The sequence below is a fragment of the Loxodonta africana genome, chromosome X, assembly GCF_030014295.1.
Source record: "Loxodonta africana isolate mLoxAfr1 chromosome X, mLoxAfr1.hap2, whole genome shotgun sequence".
Lineage (NCBI taxonomy): Eukaryota > Metazoa > Chordata > Mammalia > Proboscidea > Elephantidae > Loxodonta > Loxodonta africana.
This window is the reverse complement of record NC_087369.1, coordinates 80,216,516-80,236,760: the sequence shown is the minus strand read 5'-3', so window position 1 is coordinate 80,236,760 and position 20,245 is coordinate 80,216,516. Positions and strand designations below refer to the sequence as shown.

General features: G+C 39.1%; 1 protein-coding gene across 1 annotated transcript in view; it reads left to right on the top strand.

Moving 5' to 3' along the window:
- The first annotated feature begins 8,989 nt into the window (after positions 1-8,989).
- The window catches only part of TEX11 (testis expressed 11), a 472,254-nt gene continuing 460,998 nt past the window's right edge, over positions 8,990-20,245 (top strand). Inside the window, 2 exon segments of the mRNA XM_064278445.1 lie at positions 8,990-9,154; positions 15,185-15,269. Of these exon segments, the coding sequence (XP_064134515.1) occupies positions 8,990-9,154; positions 15,185-15,269 (250 nt within the window).

Here is a 20,245-nt window from a genome sequence, read left to right as displayed (position 1 = left end):
CTTGGTTGGCAATGTTTTTCTTTTAAGGTTTTATATATGTTATCCCATTGCCTTCTTGCCTTCATGTTTCTGCCGAGTAATCAGAGCTTAGTTTTTCCCCTTTGTATGTGATGTTTTGTTTTTCTTGAGCTGCTGTCAGGGTTCTTTCTTTGTCTTTGGTCTTAGTGACTGTGATTATGATACATGTAGGTGATTTACTTTTGGGGTCTATCCTATATGGGGATATGCTTCTTGGATGGTCAGTGTTCCATCTTTCATGATATTAGGGAAATTTTGTGTCAGCAAATCTTCAATGATCCTCTCTGTGTTTTCTGTTTTATCTCCCCTGTTCTTGAACTCCTATTACATGCAAATTTTTTCTTTTGATTGTATCCCACATTGTTCTTAGGGTTTAAACAAATAATTTCTTCTATGAGGATCAGCACAAAGCTGGTTCCTATGAGGCAGATGTTAAAGATGTCTGATATGTCTAAGTTTTCCAAGCTGCTGTACCACTGTATCATCTACTCCCTCTCACCTCAGTACTCCCCCTCCTATCTTTGGGTTTCCTAATATCTTGCAGTGCCTCACAGAACTTATGGACCATATAAAGGAAATGGCTCATGAGGTTTTGGAGGCTGGCAAGTCCCAGGGTTTCCTCATTTTTCTTCATTTTCTTCCCTGACTTTTCCTCAAACAGTGGCATTCAAGGATTTGTCATCAGTTTAGCTGATCCTGTCTTCCATTGTTTTAAGTTTGCTCCTAAAACCTTCTATTGCATTTTCCACTTCTGAAATCTGATTGTTTATTTTTTGGATGTCTAATCGCTGTTTTTGCATGATTTTTAGTTGTTTTTTTGTTTTGACATTTTGTTCCTGTATTATTTTCTTGAATTATTGCATTGCTTTGTTTGATTTTGTCTGTGTTTTCCATGATTATGTGTATTTTTTCTTTATTTTAGTCTGCGTTTTCCTTCATCTCTTGGAGAGCCCTGAGTATTAGAGTTTTGAATTCCCAATCAGGTAGTTCCAGTGCCTTTTCTGCTACCAGAAGGTCCTCTAGGTGCTTTCTGGAGCCATCCTGTCCTGTTTTTTGGTATGTGTTGATATTGTCTGCTGTCTTCAGAACATTCAATAATTATTTTCTTCCTTTATTTTTTAAAGATTTGTTTGTTTCATCCTGCTTTTTTGTTTTATTTGATTGTTTAGGCAGGCAGGCTGAGTGTGCTTTGTTGCTTGCTTGTCTGTGGGTACAATACTTATCATCACCTTGTCCAGGTGGGCAGGGCTGGTCACGTAGCTATAGTGCATCCGGGCAGGTCCGCAGAGGGATGGGGTGGGTAGTTTATGGCATGCACTGGGGCTGACATGATGGGGCTGGGGCCAGTGCAGAGTGGGGTCTGGTGGTCTGTGCCTGTGTTGGTTAGTGATGTGGTGTTTGGCATACGGTGAAGATAGGCATGATGGAAGGAGAGGACGTGTGAAGCTAAGTGGGTAAGAGAAAGAAGAGAGAGAAACAAGTCAAAAAAACAAAGAAGAAGAAAAAAATAAAGGGAAAAAGAATAATAAATTGGCAGTGCAGGTGGATTCAGTGGATGGGGGTGGGGCGGGCCTGCCAAGGCTATTTGCCAATGACTCTCTAGCTGAGCAGTGCAGCTTGACCTGTCGAGAAGGGGTGTAAGTGGCACACAGGGCCAAGTGGGTAGGAGAAAGGAAGGGAAAGAAGGGAAAGAAAGAGAAGAAACAACAACATAAAAATCTCCCCCCAAACAAAACCAAAACAACAACAAAAATAAATATGGTACTGGGGGAGCTGGCTGTTGGAGCATGGTAAGCTGATGTTTCTCCCACCAGGTGGTGCAGCACGGCCCATCAGGAAGGGGCAGAGGCAGTACAGGGCCTAGATGAGTGGGAGAAGGAAAACCGAGGTGGGGAAAGATGAAGAAAAATAAAAAATATGGCACTGAGGGAGCTGGCCTTTGGGGGCTGTGCAGACTTGGGGAGGCTGTGTTGCAGATGCTCTCTGGCCAAGGAATACAACACAGCTGGTCAAGAAGGGGGTGGTGGACAAGGTTAGGAGAGTGTGAAAAAGAAAAGGAAGGAGGGGAGAGAGAGAAGAAAAACAACAAAGAAAAAAGGAAAAACTAGAAAACAAAAACAAAAATAGAAAAAAATGTACTGAGGGGAGCCTACTAGTGGGGATGGCACAGACCTGGGGAGTCTGTGTGCCAGTGGCTCTCTAGCTGAGCGGTGTGGCACAGCCTGACAAGAAAGGGCAGGCATGGAATATGGGGCTAGCAAGGAAGGGACAGAGAAAGAAGAAACAAAAAAAAAAAAAAGAAAGGAAAAATGGCTCTGAGGGAGCATGCTGGTGGGGTGGTGTGGACCTGGAGAAGCCATTAGCTGTAGGCTCTCTAGCCGAGTGGTGTGGCTCAGCCCATTCAGAATTGGTGGGGAAGGCACATGGAGCTAGGTGGGCAGGAGAAATGAAAGGAAGGAAGGGAGGAGAAAGAGATAAGAAACCAAAGAGAAAAAAAAATTGGCACTGAGGGAGTCTGCCAGTGGGGTGGTATGAATCTAGGGAAACTGTGTGCCGGTGGCTGTCTAGCTGATCGGTGTGGCATGGCCCGTCAAGAAGGGGCGGGGATGGCACATGGGACTAGCTGGGTGGAAGAAGGGAAAGAAGGGAAGGGAGAGAGAAGAACCAAAAACAAAAAAAAGGCAAAAAAAAAAAATTAAAAAATGGCACTGATGGAGCCAGCCATTGGGTCAGGGCAGCCTGAGGGCAGTGAGCTGGTGTCTTTCCCACTGAGTGACCCTGGCCTGTTGGAAAGTGGTGGAGGCCACAAAGAGGGAAGAAAGGCGGGGGGTGGGAAACCATGTAACCCTGGTTACAGGTGCTCTCTTTCCTGGTGGGAAGTCCAAGAAGTTGCCTTCCTGTACTCCTTGTCTGACGTTCTTGGTGGCTGAGGTCCAAGATGGTGAATCCGTGCTGCATTAGTGAGTAAGGGACCTCCATTCCATAGCTCTCCTTGTTCTCTGTTCTCTGTTGTTCTCTTATTCCATTTGGTGCTTGATTGAGTTCTTTATCCCTTCATTTGACACTTAGCGTTCCAGGAATGATGTTTGTTTCTGTTTTACTTAGTTTTTCAGGTTTTTACTGTAGAGGGTTGGCATGGTGCTTCCGTCTATAGCACCATGTTGGCTCCACCCAGTTCTAGATAGTTCTTAAAAGAGCACAATGCCGGGGGCAGAACTTTTTTACTAGGTAAGCTAACCTATCGTTCAGTTTTAAGACGACTTCAGGGCATGCTTTTGGTTTAAGTTTTAAAGATTATCTCAGGGCAGTATTTTCAGGGGTTCATCCACCCTCCACAGCTCCAGAAAGTCTGGAGTCCATGAGAACTTGAAATTTTGTTCTGCATGTTCTCCCTTTTGGTCTTCTGTAGAATCTTTGATCAAAATGTTTAGCAATGAAACTAGATAACTGGGAGCTCCTAAAAATAAAACACCTATGCTCATCCAAAGACTTCACCAAAAGAGTAAAAAGATTACTTATGGATTGGGAAAAGGTTTTTGGCTACAACAGTTCCAATCAGCATCTGATCTCCAAAATCTACATAATACTGGAAAAACTCAACAACGAAAACAAAAATAACCCAGTTAAAAAATGGGCAAAGGTTATGAACAGGTACTTCAGTAAAGAAGATATTCAGGTAGCTAACAAATACATGAGGAAATGCTCATAGTCATTAGCCATTAGAGAAATGCAAATCAAAACTACAATGAGATACCATCTCACTCCAACAAGGCTGGCATTAATCCAAAAAACACAAAATAATAAATGTTGGAGAGGTTGTAGAGAGATTGAAACACTTATATGCTGCTGCTGGGAATGTAAAATGCTACAACCACTTTGGTAATTAATTTGGTGCTTCCTTAAAAAGCTAGAAATAGAGCTGCCATATGATCCAGCAATTCCACTCCTTGGAATATATCCTAGAGAAATAAGAGCCTTCCTTCACACAAACAGATATATGCATGCCCATGATCACTGCAGCACTGTTTACGATAGCAAAAAGATGAAAGCAATCAAGGTGCCCCTCGTTGGATGAATGGATAAATAAATTATGGTATATTCACACAATGGAATACTACGCAATGATTAAGAACAGCGATGAATCCGTGAAACATCTCATAAGATGGAGGAATCTGGAGGGCAGCATTATACTGAGTGAAATTAGTCAGTTGAAAAAGGACAAAAATTACATGAGACCAGTATTATACGTACTCAAGAAAAAGTTTAAACGTAGAAGAAAATATTCTTTGATGGTTACAAGGGTGTGGAGGGAGGGAGAGGGGTATTCGCCAATTAAATAGTAGAAAAGAACTATTTTAGGTGAAGGGAAAGACAACACATAATACAGGAGAGGTCAGCACAATTGGGCTAAACCGAAAGCACGGAAGTTTCCTGAATACAACCAAACACTTCGAAGGCTAGAGTAGCAGGTGTGGGAGTCTGGGGACCATGGTTTCAGGGGACATTTATGTCAATTGGCATAACAAAATTTATTAAGAAAACATTCTGTATCTCATTTTGGTGAATGGCATCTGGGGTCTTCAGTGCTAGTAAGCGGCCATCTAAGATGCGTCAGTTGGTCTCAACCCACCTGGAGCAAAGGAGAATCAAGAACACCAAAGATATAAGATAAAGATGAGCCCGGGAGACAGAAAGGGCCACATAAACCAGAGACTACATCAGCCTGAGACTGGAAGAACTAGATGGTGCCAGGCTACTACCGATGCCCTGACAGGGAACACAACAGTGAATCCCTGATGGAGCAGGAGAACAATGGGATGCAGATCTCAAATTCTCTTAAAAAGACCAGACTTAATGGTCTGACTGAGACTAGAAGGACCCCGGAGGTCATGGTCCTCGGACCCTTTGTTAGCCCAAGACTGGAACCATTCTGGAAGTCAACTCTTCAGACAGGGACTGGACTGGACTATAAGACAGAAAATGATATTTGTGAGGAGTGAGCTTCTTGGCTCAAGTAGATACATGAGACTATGTGGGCAGCTCCTGTCTGGAGGGGAGATGAGAAGGCAGAGGGGGACAGCAGCTGATTAAATGGACGTGGGGAATACAGGGTGGAGAGGAGGAGTGTGCCGTCTCATTAGGGGGAGAGCACCTAGGCAGGCATACATAGCAAGGCGTGTATAAGTTTTTGTATGAGAGACTGACTTGATTTGTAAACTTTCGCTTAAAGCACAATAATAATAATAATAAAAGTTCAGTAATTGTAGCCAGGCACCATCCACTTCTGGTCTCATGGCAAAGGAGTCAGTTGTTCATGGAGGCAATTAGCCACATATTCCATATCCTCCTCCGATTTCTGACTCTCCTTCCTCTGTTGCTCCAGGTGATTACAAGGAGGTAGAACAGAAGCACTAAACACGTTGTTAGGCCAATTAACTGGGATGTCCCATGAGACCATGACTCTAAACCTCCAAACCAAGTAACCATATCCCAAGAGTGTTTGGCTGTGCATAAGCAGCGTCAGCAGCTACTTTTTTTTTTTTTCATTTTAAATATATGGATCACACAACCTTTGCCGGTTCTACTTTTTGGCAGCGTACAACTCAGTGACAGCAGTTATAATAATCGGCTGAACAATACCCTTATTCAATGCGATTTTTCCATCACCATTAATCTCCCTTTCCCCCCTCCCTCCTGCTGCTAAAAAAAGTAACCACTAATAAACTTTGGTCTCTATACATTTGCCTTTTCTTGTCTTTTTATGTAAGTGAGGCCATGGAATATTTGTCCTTTTGTGATTGGCTTATTTTGCATGGCTGAATGTCTTCCAGGTCCATCCATACTGTAGCAGGCATCAGGACTTCATTTCTCCATTGTATGTATGTATGTACCACACTTTGTTTATCCATTCATTTTTTGATGGGCATTTAGGTTGTCTCCACCTTTTGGCTACTGTGAGTAGTCCCGCAATGAATACTGGTGTAGAAGTCTCTTTTTGAGTCTCTGCTTTCAGGTCTTTTGGGCATACACCTAGGAGTGGAATTGCTGGGTCACAAATGAAGTCTTGCTGCAGCTCCAAGCCCCTGCATTCTGAGCAGCAGAGACAAAGGTGAAGCTGCCACCAGTGCAAGCCTCAGACTAGAAACCCTATCCCCTGTAAGCCTTCACTCAGGGCTTCTCTAGCAGTCCGGTTAAAGTGCCTTTTCCACAAGGGCCACCAAACTCACCTGCTCTCAGAGTAAACGAAGGAAGGAAGGTTTCTTTATTCCTGGTCCAGGCTGGGCTGTCGCAAGACCTCTGCTCACTCTCCTTGTTGTTATTACTCTAGTAAACGTTCTTACGCAGTGAAGATGCTCAGAGCAAGTAGCTTTTCTCTTCTGAAATGGTGTCTCATTTGTCTTCCCTGTCTGAGGTGAACATCTGTTGAACTAAATTGATAAGAAAAGGGAAACTGTTATTGACATGGTACAAGGTGCATCATCCAACCAGGTATTTAGGAGCCTAGTCCTGGGAGATGTTTCCCTGATGATGGGGAAGAAAAAGCCAAGTGGACAGACCAGGTGATCGGCTGGTTGGAAGTCTTAGCTACTCAGTCCAATAACTGCTGCTGCTCCCCTTTGTGCTTGTCACTTTCCATTTGTTTTTCCTTTGTCTTTAGTTAATTCATGTTATACTGCCCCTCTATCCAGGCACGATGTTACCTGTCCCATTCTAATTCCGAACGTGCCACCGTATTAATCTTGTAAAAAAAAAAAATTACATTGGGATTTTGTTTTCTTTTCAAAAATATTTTTAAAAATGTGTTTTAAAACAATATTTGGTTTTTAGAAAACATCATTTTTTTTAAAACCTCCCTGAATGTGTTATCAATATTTTGAGCAGAGGCTGTAATATATGCTTCTTAGGCTGTTGTGCCCTAATCTTAGAAGAATAAAGAGATTTGATATCAGTCTTTCCACTAAATAATTTATAAGAGAAAGGAAGCTAAAGGTTTTTCTTTTCGTATATGATTAGTCCCTGATTTACGACAGGGTTTCGTTTTGATGACTCCATCGTAAGTCAGTTCTGATGTGGATTGAATACCTCATTTTTTTTTTTAAGTTTTCATTGTTTTTTGCCTTTTATTATCAGTATCTTTATAAATCCGATCTTTGTCTCTGGGGGTTGGAAACATTATGTATAAACTTACAGATATATTTTAATACACATGTACATATGTTAAAAAACACACAAATCATAAAAATTTACTCTGACAATGAAGAAGAATTGGATGACGTTGGCATTTTGTCAGTTGTGGTAATAACTCCACTTATGGAAGGTTCTGGATCATCAGGATTAGCGCTGGGAATGGGGATGGTGTTTCTAGTCAGCAAATCAGTGAGAGTTGTCTGCATGGTCTTTTTCTTCATATATTTCACGGTAACATCTCACTGTTTCCCAAATCTGCCTGTCGACTTAAGCAAATTGATCAGTGTTTGGGTCTGTTTTCAAGCAACTGAAGCCCCTGATTTAGTTTAGAAAAAACTGCAGTTACTCCTTTTACTGTAAATTTTTTTTTACTTCATCTTATTCCTCATTATTTCTTTTTTCTTCAGCACTTCTTTCCTCTTCAAAATCAATTAAGTCCTGACCTGTCAATTCCCTTTCTTCCTGATGTATGTATGCGCTGTTCCGCATCAACAATATCAAGTTTTAAATTCAGCGGTCTTGCCATATGGATGATTTTCTCACCGATCTCTTCCATCATATTATCGTGATCAAATGCTTGGAAGGTGTTACATAACTCAGCAATTTTTTCCATATCCCCTGCATGCATTTTCCTGTAACTTTCTCCCCTGCAATGTTCCAAATACACTGAAAAATATTATAATCCTTCCAGAAATTGTGTAATGTTACCACACCTCCATCTACTGCAGCTGTCACCTGAGCAAACGTAGTCCATAAGTAGTATGCCTTGAAGGTAGATGATCGTAAGTGTGGTTTGTCGTAACTTGAATATGTCGTAAGTCGGGGACTTAACTGTACGTCTTATCACTTGAGGTGTACAAAATATGTGTAATATGTTTTCCCTGATATCTCTGCCTATGCAGTGGGTATTGAAGTTTCCATGTCCTGTAAAAGATGTGTGTGTGAGTATATGTGAGCATTATTTGATTTATGAAGTCTTTATGTGAATCTATTTTCTGATGTTTAATTGAATTTTTTTATTTTAGCAAGTTAAAATAGTTCAGGTGGTGCTTTTATAGTATTGTTATGAATATTAACATTCTTGATAGTTTGATCCTCAGGAATGTTACAAGAATTAGAGACATGTAGGTTATGGAGTCTTCTGTATCATGAGTTTGGAAAAACTTAAATTTTGATAGTATCTAGGGCTTTAACCATTTTGTTATTCGACATCATGCTGGGGTTTTAGGAAACTCCATGACCTAGTAAGATTCAGCTATATGGAGCCTGGAGCTCAGGCTCTTTAGAAAATCATGACATTGTTTGTACAGATTCAGTAACTGGTTAATGTAATCACTAATTGGCCATGTTGTGTTTTTTCACAATATAGGGTCAAGACCTCAAGCAGCATAAGTCAGTTATGTCTGTCTAATGCTTGAAAATGTTAATAAATATTTCATGAAATTTTGCATGACACATAGCCAGTCTCCCTTCAAAATTTCTACAGTTTCCAGTTTTGAAGGCGTTGTTAACTTCAGTTTTGTACTTTCAAGATTACTTATAACATTACTGTTTGTGAAGTCAATGCATTTTACTTTCTGAGACTGAGTAATAGTGGTTAAGTTATAAAAAAGAGTTTACAAATTTTATTTGAAAATTGTACTCTAGCTAAAAAACTTTCTATCTCCAGTTTGGTTTTACTCTAAGAATCATTTCAAGTTCCTTCATGCCATATTAATTTGGCCAAAGACCACCCTTATTCAAAGTAGGAATAGGTTTCAAAATGATTTGCTTCTTTTAGCCAATGTGGTGGTTCACAGCACATTTATCATCCACTGTTATTTCAGAAATCGTTGACAACCTGATTGTAAAAGTTAATTCACCTAGCATACCTGATGCAGTTGATAGACTCTTCACGGATATAGCAAAAATCAACAGGGAGTCTATGGCTGAAACACAGGATGCTCAGGTTGGTATAAAAAAAATTTTATTTATAATTTTCATTGAGTCATCATTTTAACTAATGCATAAATTAAAAAGTAATACTCACGATTAACCATTGTTAAGCATATACAAGTCTATTTTTGGATTTTTCAAGCTTTTAATGGAACATTTAGGGAAAATGAAGTTTTAGAAACCAATAAAAAAATGTGCTTAATTTTAATATTTATTATTTTATCTCTCTGAGCTTCAGTTTTCTCATCTGTTAAAGGAAGATAATAATACCCACCTTCCAGAGTTGTTGTGAATATTAAAAGAAATAATGTATATAAGGTCTTGGGTAGATGTTGTTAGTTGCCATCAGTTGTCTCTGACTTGTGGCAAGCCCGTTTAAACAACAGAAGAAAATGTTGCCTGATCTTGCACCATCTTCACCATCCTTGGTATGCTAGAGTCCATTGTTGCGGCCACTGTACATTTTGAGTGCCTCTAACCTAGAGAGCTCATCTCTCAGCACTATATTGGGCAATATTCTGTAGTGAACCATAGGATTTTCATTTGCTAATTTTTGGAAGTAGATCGTAAAACCTTTCTTCCGAGTCTGTCTTGGTCTGGAAGGTCTGCTGAAACTTGTCCACCATGGATGACCCTGCTGTTATTTAAAATATCAGAGGCATAACTTCCAGTATCATAGCAACACGCAAGACACCACAGTATGACAAATTGACAGGCTGAGGTGAATAAACCAAAAAAAAAAACCAAAACAAACCTGTAGCCGTCGTGTCGTTTCTAACTCATAGCAACCTTATAGGACAGAGTAGAACTGCCCCATAGGGTGTTCAGGGAACAGCTGGTGGAGTCTAACTGCCAACCTTTTGTTTACCAGCTGAGCTCTTAACAACTGTGCCACCAGGCGGCAAAGTAGGAAACTGCTGGACAGTGAGGAGCTAAGTTGCATATAAGCCTTTAGGTGGTGTTTTCATGGTGGTTAACTTTTCTAATGTTTAAATGAAGATCTGTCACTTAATTTGAAAATTGCCTTGAAGAAAGTTTATTGTAACTCTCTCTCTCTCTCTTTTATATGAGCTTTATTGAGATATAATTCACATAGTGTACAATTCACCCATTTAAGGTGTACAAGTCAGTGGCTTTTAGCATATTCACAAGAGTAGCGCAACTGTGGCCGTAATCAAGTTTAGACCACTTTCATCACTCCCAAAAGAAACGCTGTGCAGCCACTCTCCATTTTCTTCCGTTACCCCAGTACTACCCAGTCCCAACCAGTGCCGTCGAGTCGAATCCGACTCATAGCGACCCTATAAAACAGAGTAGAACTGCCCCGTAGAGTTTCCAAGGAGCGCCTGGCGGATTTGAACTGCCGACCCTTTGGTTAGCAGCCGTAGCACTTAACCACTACACCACCAGGGTTTCCTACCCCAGTACTAGATAACCACCAATTCACTTTGTTTCTCTCTGGATTTGTCTATTCTGAATATTTCGTGTAAAGGGAATCATACAGTATGTAGTCTTTTGTGGCTGGTTTCTTTCATTTAGTATAATGTTTTCAAGGTTCATCAATGTGGTAAGAAAGTATCAGTATTTCATTCCTTTTTATTGCTGAATAATGGGCCTGGGTTTGGTTTTTGTTTTTAATGTTCCATTGTATGGACATACCACGTTGTTTATCCATTTGTCAATTGATGTGATATTTGGGTTTTTTCTACTTTTTGGCTATTATGAATAATGCTGTTATGAACATTAGTGTACCGGTTTTAATATTTTTATTTCCCTTGAGTGTATACTTAGGAGTGGAATTGCTGGGTCATATGGAAACCCTAGATTTAATCTTTTGAGGAATGGCCAGAATGTTTTTCAAACTAACTGCAACACAAGCAGTCCACATCCTTGATAACACTTGGTAATATCTGTCTGTTTTATTATAGCCATCCTAGTGGGTATGAAGGGAGCCCTGGTGGCACAACAGTTAAATACTTGGCTGCTAACTGAAAGGTTGTCAGCTCAAACCCATCCAGTGACTCTGCAGGAGAAAGACCTGGTGATCTGTTTCCATAAAGATTGCAGCCATGAAAACTCTATGCGGCAGTTCTACTCTGTCACATAAGGTCACTATGAGTGGGAACTGACTCAATAGCACCCAACAGCGACAGCAACAATGGGTATGAAGTGGCATCATTGTGGTTTTGATATGCATTTGTCTAATGGCTAATGTACTTACTGGCTGTTTGTATATCTTTTTTTGAGAAATGTCTGTTCATATCCTTTGCAAATTTTTTATTTGAGCCATTTTTCTTTTTATTATTGAGTAGTAAGTGTTCTTTATGTATTCTAGATACAATTCCCTTATGAAATATATGAATTTGTGAATATTTTCTCCTGTAGGTAGTCTTTTTACTTTCTCGATAGTATTCTCTGAAGCAAAAAAGTTTTTAATTTTGATGAAGTCCAATTTATTTTTTTTTCTTTTATTGCTTGTGCTTTTGGTGTCATATCTAAGAAGGCTTTGCCTAACTCAAAGGAGCCCTGGTGATGCAGTGCATAAGTGCTCAGTTGCAAACTGAAAGGTCGGCTGTTCAAACCCACTAGCCACTCCACAGGAGAAAGATGTGGCAGTCTGCTTCCATAAAATTTATAGTCTTTGAAACCCTATGAGGCAGTTCTACTCTGTCCTTTTTAGGGTCGCTATAAGTCAGAAATGAACTCAATGGCAATGGGTTGCCTAACTCAAGATCATGACGATTTACTCTTATATTTTCTTTTAAGAATTTTCTAGCTTTAGCTCTTATATTTAGGCTTATGAGCCATTTTGAGTTCCTTTTTGTGTATGGTGTGAGGAAGGAATTCACCTTCATTCTTTTGCATGTGGCTATCAAGTTGTCCCAGTACCATTTGTTGAGAAAACTATTCCCATTGCATTGTCTTAGCACCCTTGTAAAAAATCAGTTGACCATAAATGTGAGTGTTTATTTCTGAACTCTTTGTTGTATTTCATTGATCTATATATCTGTCCTCATGCTAGTACCGGGGAATGGATTATCCAATAAGCAAGGTAAACACAAGTTCACTAAGTAAGCACAAGTACACTCATGCTTACCTTGCTTACTGGGTCATCCGTCCCTGTTAGGGATTGTAATTTGAAAAGAGGCTTTGATTCTGTAGGAATGTGCTGTGGAGTTGGGAGAGACAAATGCCAGCCATATCTAGAAGCAGAATCTTTGATGTGGTGAAAAAATGTGAAATTGGTTTTGGAAGTGGCTTGAATTTGTTTTCTTTCTAGAAAGCCTAATCTTCGTATTATTTAGTTCTGTTTGCTGCCTACATTTACTGTGTTTATCATTACACATTTGCATCAACCAAGCTTTTTTTTTTTAGCACAGCACCTGGCACATATTAGGTGCTCAATACATATTTGTTAAGTAAATAAGCGTATAAAGTGGTTATACTCGATTCGCCATATCCTTTTCTTTCTAACACAATGCAGGAAATATGAAAAAAGGTAAGATAATAAAATTTTACAGAAATTTTGAAAAATAGAGAAAAAATCACCCATAATCACACAGCTCTAATGCAACTACAATGATTTTAATATGCTGTCTTCAGTAATTTCCATCTTAAAATTTTATATAGCTATAATTATAATGTACATGCAGTGTGATTTGGGTGTCCTAACACATAACTTCTTGTTTTTTTCTCAACATTTTAGTATACAATTTTTAAACAGAAAAGTGGAAAGAATTTTACATTGGACACATCTATACCAACCACCTAGATTCTACAGTTGTTAACATGTTATTATATTTGCTTTATTACATATCTATCTTTGGCTGCTAACCAAAAAGGTCGGTGGTTTGAATCCACCAGCTGCTCCTTGGAAACCCTACGGGGCAGTTCTACCCTGTCCTGTAGGGTCCGTGTGAGTCGGAATTGACTTGACGGCAACAGGCTTGATTTTTTTTCTTTTTGGGTACCCATCAACCTACCTTATTTTTTGAATGTATTTCAAAGTAAGTTGGAGACATCAGTATACTTCACCCTAAATGCTTCAGCATGCATAATATGAACCAAAATTCAATATTTTATTATAGTTCTTTTTCTTGGTAAAATTTATATATGTACTTTTTTTTGTATCTACAATTTTGTATCTTGCTCTTTTCACTAGGCAGATAATAAATATTTTTCAATGTTAAGCATAGTTTCCATGACCACTATTTTAAATGGTTGAATAATACTCCATCTATGAGATTTGTCGTAATTATTCTACTTATTTATTAATGGATATTTAGATTCTCAGTTTTCACTATTACAAATAATTATATGAGGAACACTATTAAGTGAAAAGTTTACGCCTTACTTCCATTTTGAATGATTTCCTTTGAATAGAGTCTCAGAAGAGTAATTACTGTGTCAAAAGGAATGAAAATTTGGCTCTTTATACATATTGTGAGGAGCCCTGGTGGCGCAGTGGTTAAGCTCCTGGCTGCTAACCAAAAAGTCAGCGATTCAAACCCAACAGCTGCTCTGTGGGAGAAAGTTGTGGCAGTCTGCTTCTGTAAAGATTTACAGCTTTGGAAACCCTGTGGGGCAGTTCTGCACTGTCCTATAGGGTTGGTATGAATTGGAATCGATTTGACAGCAGTGGGTTTGGTTTGGTTGGTTTTATACATATTGACAAATTATTTTCCAAAAATGCCAAAGAAGGAAACCTCTTTAAGCTGTTTTATTCTGGGTGTTCATTCCCCCCTTTTATCTCCTGCCCAGGTACCTCAAACCATTTGTTCCTCTGAGCAATTTGGAGTCAAATATTAACTTCATGTGTTTTTGGTAAAATAAATACTACTTCATATGGAAATCATTGTTTGGTCAACTGTGGCCCGGGAATACTATGTGAGAGGGTGGAGATGGTCATGAGAATTAGCCCCAGAATAGTTAGTGAAGTGACAACCAAGCTAAATAAATCATCCGTTTAAAGGGAAACTTATCAGAAAAATTTGTAGAACTGTAGGTGAGAAAACTGGCACTGGAAGAAAAACTTAAAACTAAAATACAAATTTGAACTATCATTGCGCACAAGTTGTGTTCTTTTGGTTTATCCACTTAATATTCTTCTTAATCAGATACTACTGGTATGTTTATCATAAGATATAGCTTCTATAATAAATCTCCATATCACCCTGAAGATTTAGGCCAGGGCTGTGCCATATTGATCTCAGGCAATAGTTCCACCTGGTAGATAAACCCCAAATGAAGTTATTATTAGAAACCTTTCCCAACCTCCAGACAAAGCGTAACAAAACAACAAATATTATTTTAATGTGTATCCTTTGTTTAGCACTTTGACAGGTACTGGAAATTCTACTTCATGCTTGGTAAAGTACAGGGTCAACGAAAAAGAGGAAGACTGTCAATGAGATGGATTGACACAATGGTTGCAACAATAGCTTAAACATAGCAATGATTTTGAGGATGGTGCAGGACCAGGTGGTGTTTCATTCTGTTGTACATAAGGTCGCTATGAGTCAGAACTGACTCGACAGCACCTAACAACAACAACAAATAAGTGCTGCATAAGTTATACAAGACATTATCTTTGATACCAAGGATCTTAGTTGGGAAATGATAATAGCTAAAACCATTAAAATATAGATGATACAAAGTGGTATAATTAATTGCTAAATTGAGTGAAACTGAATCCAGGAATTCATGGAAGAGAGAGAATAATACAGATTGTAGTGGTTGCTGGAAACTTCGTGGATGGAACCGGTGAGTGAACTGGATTTGAGTTACATAAAAACAAAGTGAAGAGAGGTCTGTCAGGTTAAGGCAATAGTATGAATAAAGGTATATAGATAGGAACGAATAAGTTGTGTTCAGGGGCTAATGAGATAATTATCCTAACGGTGTATAAGTTTTTTGGGGGAGGGAGGTAGAATGGGACAAGATTATGGAGGACCTGGAAATGACTCACAATAGTCACTTAAGCATAAAGCATTTTAAATGCACAACATTTAAACTGGCCAAACAAATGTTTCTCTTTACCCAGGTGGAAAAAATGGCAGTAAAACTGTGGAACTGGGCAGTTACCAAGAGAGTAGCTTCGATTATTAGTGAAGAGCAGAAAGCTAAATGTATGTATACCGTTTGTGACTCATATTATGAGGAATATTCTTATTAAAAGTAGCTTGTTGCTGTTAAAGTAATGTTTTGACCAGTTCTCAGATGCAGATTTGTTAAAAGAAAACTCAGTGAAACAACCCATAAGCATTGGTTTCTTAAGCAAATAGCCTCCTTCTGTTTTATGATTTTTCAGCAGCTAGCTCCTTTTTTTTTTTTTTTAGCTCCTTATTAATGAAAGTTTAAAGACATCACTGTAAGAGATAGTCTGGAGGTGAATGACAAAGATGATTAAAGGTAGGACAATGAGAACTTGAAAAATTTTAAAGGGCATGAGTTATTTACCCTGGAGAAGAGACAATCGAAATCTTTAAAATCCTGGACTATCAAATGATAGCTTTCCCCCTCTTCATTAACAATAGGCTCTATAGATTCAACGCAATCTCGATCAAAATTCCAACAGCCTTCTTTACAGAAATGGAAAAACAAATCCTCAACTTTATATGGAATGGCAAGAGGCTCTGAATAGCTAAAAAAAAAACCTAAAGCAATGTTAAAAGAGAAGAACAAGTAGGACTCATACTTCCTCATTTTAAAACATGTTATACAGCTACAATAATCAAAACAGACTCGTACTGGCATAACAATAGACACATTGACCAATGGAATAGAACTGAGAGTCCAGAAATAAAGCCACACATCTGTGGTCAACAGATTTTTGACAAGGGTAGAAAGTCCATTTGATGAGGAAAGAAGAGTCTTTTCAATACATGGTATTGGGAAAATTGGATTTCCACATACAGAAAAATGAAACAGGATCCGTGCCTCACATTGTATACAGCAACAAATGCAAAATGGATTAAAGACCTAAATATGCAAACTAAAACCATAAAATTCTTAGAAGAAAATGAAGGAGCAACACTGTCAGGCCTAGCTTTTAGCAATGGATTATCTACCGTAATAACAAGAAAACCAACAGCAAAAGACAAAATAAATAAGTGGAACTGAATAAAAATGAAAAACTTTTGTTCATCAAAAGACTTTACCAAAAAAATGAAAACACAAGCTACTGACTGGGAGAATATCTTTGGAAAACATATATCGGGTAAGAATCTAATAACCAAAATATGTATGTTTAAAACTTTGACAACAACACAAAGACGACCAAATAAAAAAAATGGGCCAAGGTCTTGAATAGACATTTCACCAGAGAGGACATTCGAATGGCCACCAAACACGTGAAAAAATGTTCGTCATTAGCCATCAGAGAGATGCAAATCAAAACCACAGTGAAATACCATTTTGCTCCCACTAGAATGGTTAAGATAAAAATAACAGCTGCAGAAAATAACAAATGTTGGTGAGGATGTTGGGAAATTGGAACCCTTATCCATTGCTGGTGGGAATGCAAAATGGTACAGCCGTTGAGGAAAACAATGTGGTGGTTCCTCAAAAAACTAAAAATAGAACTACCATATGACCCAGCAATTCCAGTGATAGAAATATACCCAAGGGACTTGAAAACAGCTTGCAGACAGACATATGTACACCAATGTTCACTGCAGCATTATTCATTATAGCCAAAAGGTGGAAACAATCAAAATATCCATCAAAGAATGAATGGATAAACAGAAATACATACAATGGAATACTACTCAGCCAGAAAGACAAAGTCTTGATACATGCTAGGTATGGATGGAGCTTGAAGACATGCTGAGTGAAGTCAATCACAAAAGGGCAAATAATGTATGACATCACATATAAAAAGATAAGAACGGGCAAATGTATAGACACCAAGGTATATTAGTGGTTCCTCGACTCGACGGCGGTGGGTTTAGAGGTAGGAGGGAGGGGGAAAGGGAGGGTTATTGCTTACGGGGTACTGAGTTTTGGTTTACGATAATGGAAAAATTGCATTGATTAAGGCTTAGGGTTGTACAGCTAATTAATGTAATTGACATCAATATTTTGTAAATCTGTAAATAGTTGAATTGGCAACAGTTGTGTGATAGGTACAGGCATACCTCGTTTTATCGTGCTTCACTTTATTGTGCTTCATAGACATCGCATTTTTACAAATTGAAGGTTTGTGGCAACTCTGCATCCAGCAAGTCTATCGATTCCATTTTTTCCAAGAGTATGTACTCATTGGTATTTCTCAAAATACTACAAACTTTTTCATTATTATATCTGTTATGGTGATCTGTGATCAGCGATCTGTGATATTACTATTGTAATTATTTGGGGCACTATTTATTTTTTTTATGAGCCACGCCCGTATAAGAGGGCAAACTTTATAAATGTTGTGTATGTTCTGACCACTTCACCGACTGGCTGTTTCCCCATCTCTCCCCCTCTCCTTGGGCCTCCCTATTCCCTGAGACACGACAGTATTGAAATTGGGCCAGTTAGTACCCTCACAGTGTTGAAGTGAATGAGTGTTGAAGTGAGCCTCTAAGTGTTGAAATGAAAGAGTCACATATCTCTCAACTTAAATCAAAAGCTAGAAATGATTAAGCTTAGTGAAGAGGACATGTAGAAAACCGAGAAAGGCCAAAAGCTAGGCCTCTTGCACCAAACAGCCAAGTTGTGAATGCAAAGAAAAAGTTCTTGAAGGAAATTAAAAGTGCTACTCCAGTGAATACACAAATGATAAGAAAATGAAATAGTCTTATTGCTGATATGGAGAAAGTTTCAGTGTTCTGGCTAGAAGATCAAACCAGCCACATTTCTTTAAGCCAAAGTCTAATCCAGAGCAAGGCCCTAACTCTCTTCAATTCTATGAACTATGAAGACTGAGAGAGGGGAGGAATCTGCAGAAGAAAAGTTTGAAGTTAGCAGAGGTTGGTTCATGAGGTTTAGGGAAAGAAGCTACCTCCATAACATAAAAAGGCAAGATGAAGCAGCAAGTGCTCATGTAGAAGCTACAACAAGTTATCCCGAAGATCTAGCTGAGATACTTGGTGAAGAGGGCTACACTAAACAACAGATTTTCAGCGTAGACGAAGCAGCCTTATATTGGAAGAAGATGCCATCTAGGACTTTCACAGCTAGAGAGAAGTCACTGCCTGGCCTCAAATCTTCAAAGGACACGTTGACTCTTGTTACGGGCTAACGCGGCTGGTGACTATAAGTTGAAGCCAGTGCTCATTTACCATTCTAAAAATTCTAGGCCCTTAAAAATTATGCCAAGTCTACTCTTCTTGTGCTCTATAAATGGAACAACAAAGCCTGGATGACAGCACATCTGTTTACAACTTGGTTTACTGAATATTTTAAGCTCTTTGTTGAGACCCACTGCTCAGAAAGATTCCTTTCAAAATATTAACTGCTCATCAACAATACACCTGGTCCCCTGAGAGCTCTGACGGAGATGTACAAAGAGTTTAATGTTGTTTTCATGCCTGCCAATACCACATCCATTCTGCAGCCCATGGATCAAGGAGTAATTTCAACTTTCAAGTCTTATTATTTAAGAAATACATTTCTTAAGGCTATGGCTGCCATAGACAGTGATTCCTCATTGGATATGAGCAAAGTAAATTGAAGACCTTGTGAAAAGGATTCACCATTCTAGATGCCATTTAGAGCATTAGTGATTCACGGGTTGTTGTAAGGTACTGCCGAGTCAGTTCCAACTCATAGCAACCCTGTGTACAATAGAATGAAACACTGCCCGGTCCTTTGCCGTCTTTACAATCATTGTTATGCTTGAATGAGCCCGTTTTTGCAGTCACTGTGTCAATTCATCTTGTTGGGAGTCTTCCTCTTTTTCACTGACCCTCTACTTTACCAAGCATCATGTCCTTCTGCAGGGACTGATCTCTCCTGATAACATGTCCACAGGATGTGAGATGTAGTCTTGCCATTCTTGCTTCTAAGGGGTATTCTGGTTGTAGTTGTTCCAAGACGTATTTGTTTATTCTTTTGGCAGTCCATGGGATATTCAACATTCTTCGCCAACACCACAATTCAGAGGTGTCAGTTCTTCTTCGGTCTTCCTTATTCATCATCAAACTTTAGCGTACAAGTGGGGCGATTGAAAATACCATGGCTTGGGTCAGGCGCACCTTAGTCTTTAAGGTGACATCTTTGCTTTTCAACAGTTTAAAGAGGTCTTTTGCAGATTTGCCCAATGCAATGCGTCTTTTGATTTCTTGACTGCTGGTTCTATGGGTGTTGATTGTGGATCCAAGTAAAATGAAATCCTTGACAACTTCAGCCTTTTCTCCGTTTATCATGGTGTGGCTTATTGGTCCAGTTGTGAGGATTTTTGTTTTCTTTATGTTGAGGTGTAATCCACACTGAGGGCTGTGGTCTTTGATCTTCATCAGTAAATGCTTCAAGTCCTCTCTATTTTCAGCAAGCAAGGTTGTGTCATCTCCATATCACAGGCTGTCAATGAGTCTTCCTCCAATCCCGATGCCCCGTTCTCCTTCATATAGTCCAGCTTCTCAGATTATTTGCTCAGCATACAGATTTCGTTAGTGCAGTGAAAGGACACAACCCTGACACACACCTTCCCTGGCTTTAAACCTCGCAATATCCTCTTGTTCTGTTCGAACGACTGCTTCTTGATCTATGTACATGTTCCTCATGAGCACAATTAAGTGTTCTGGAATTCCCATTCTTCACAATGTTATCCATAATTTGTTATGATCCACACAGTCGAATGTCTTTGCATAGCCAATAAAACACCGATAAACACCTTCCTGGTATTCTCTGCTTTTAGCCAGAACCCATCTGACATCAGCAACGATAGCCCTGGTTCCATGTTCTCTTATGAACCCGGTCTGAATTTCTGGCACTTCCTTGTGGATATACTGCTGAACCACTTTTGAATGATCTTCAGCAACATTTTACTTGCGTGAGATATTAATGATATTGTTCAGTAATTTCCATATGCAGTTGGATAACCTTTCTTGGGAATAGGCATAAATAAGGATCTCTTCCAGGTGGTTGGCCAGGTAGCTGTCTTCCAAATTTCTGG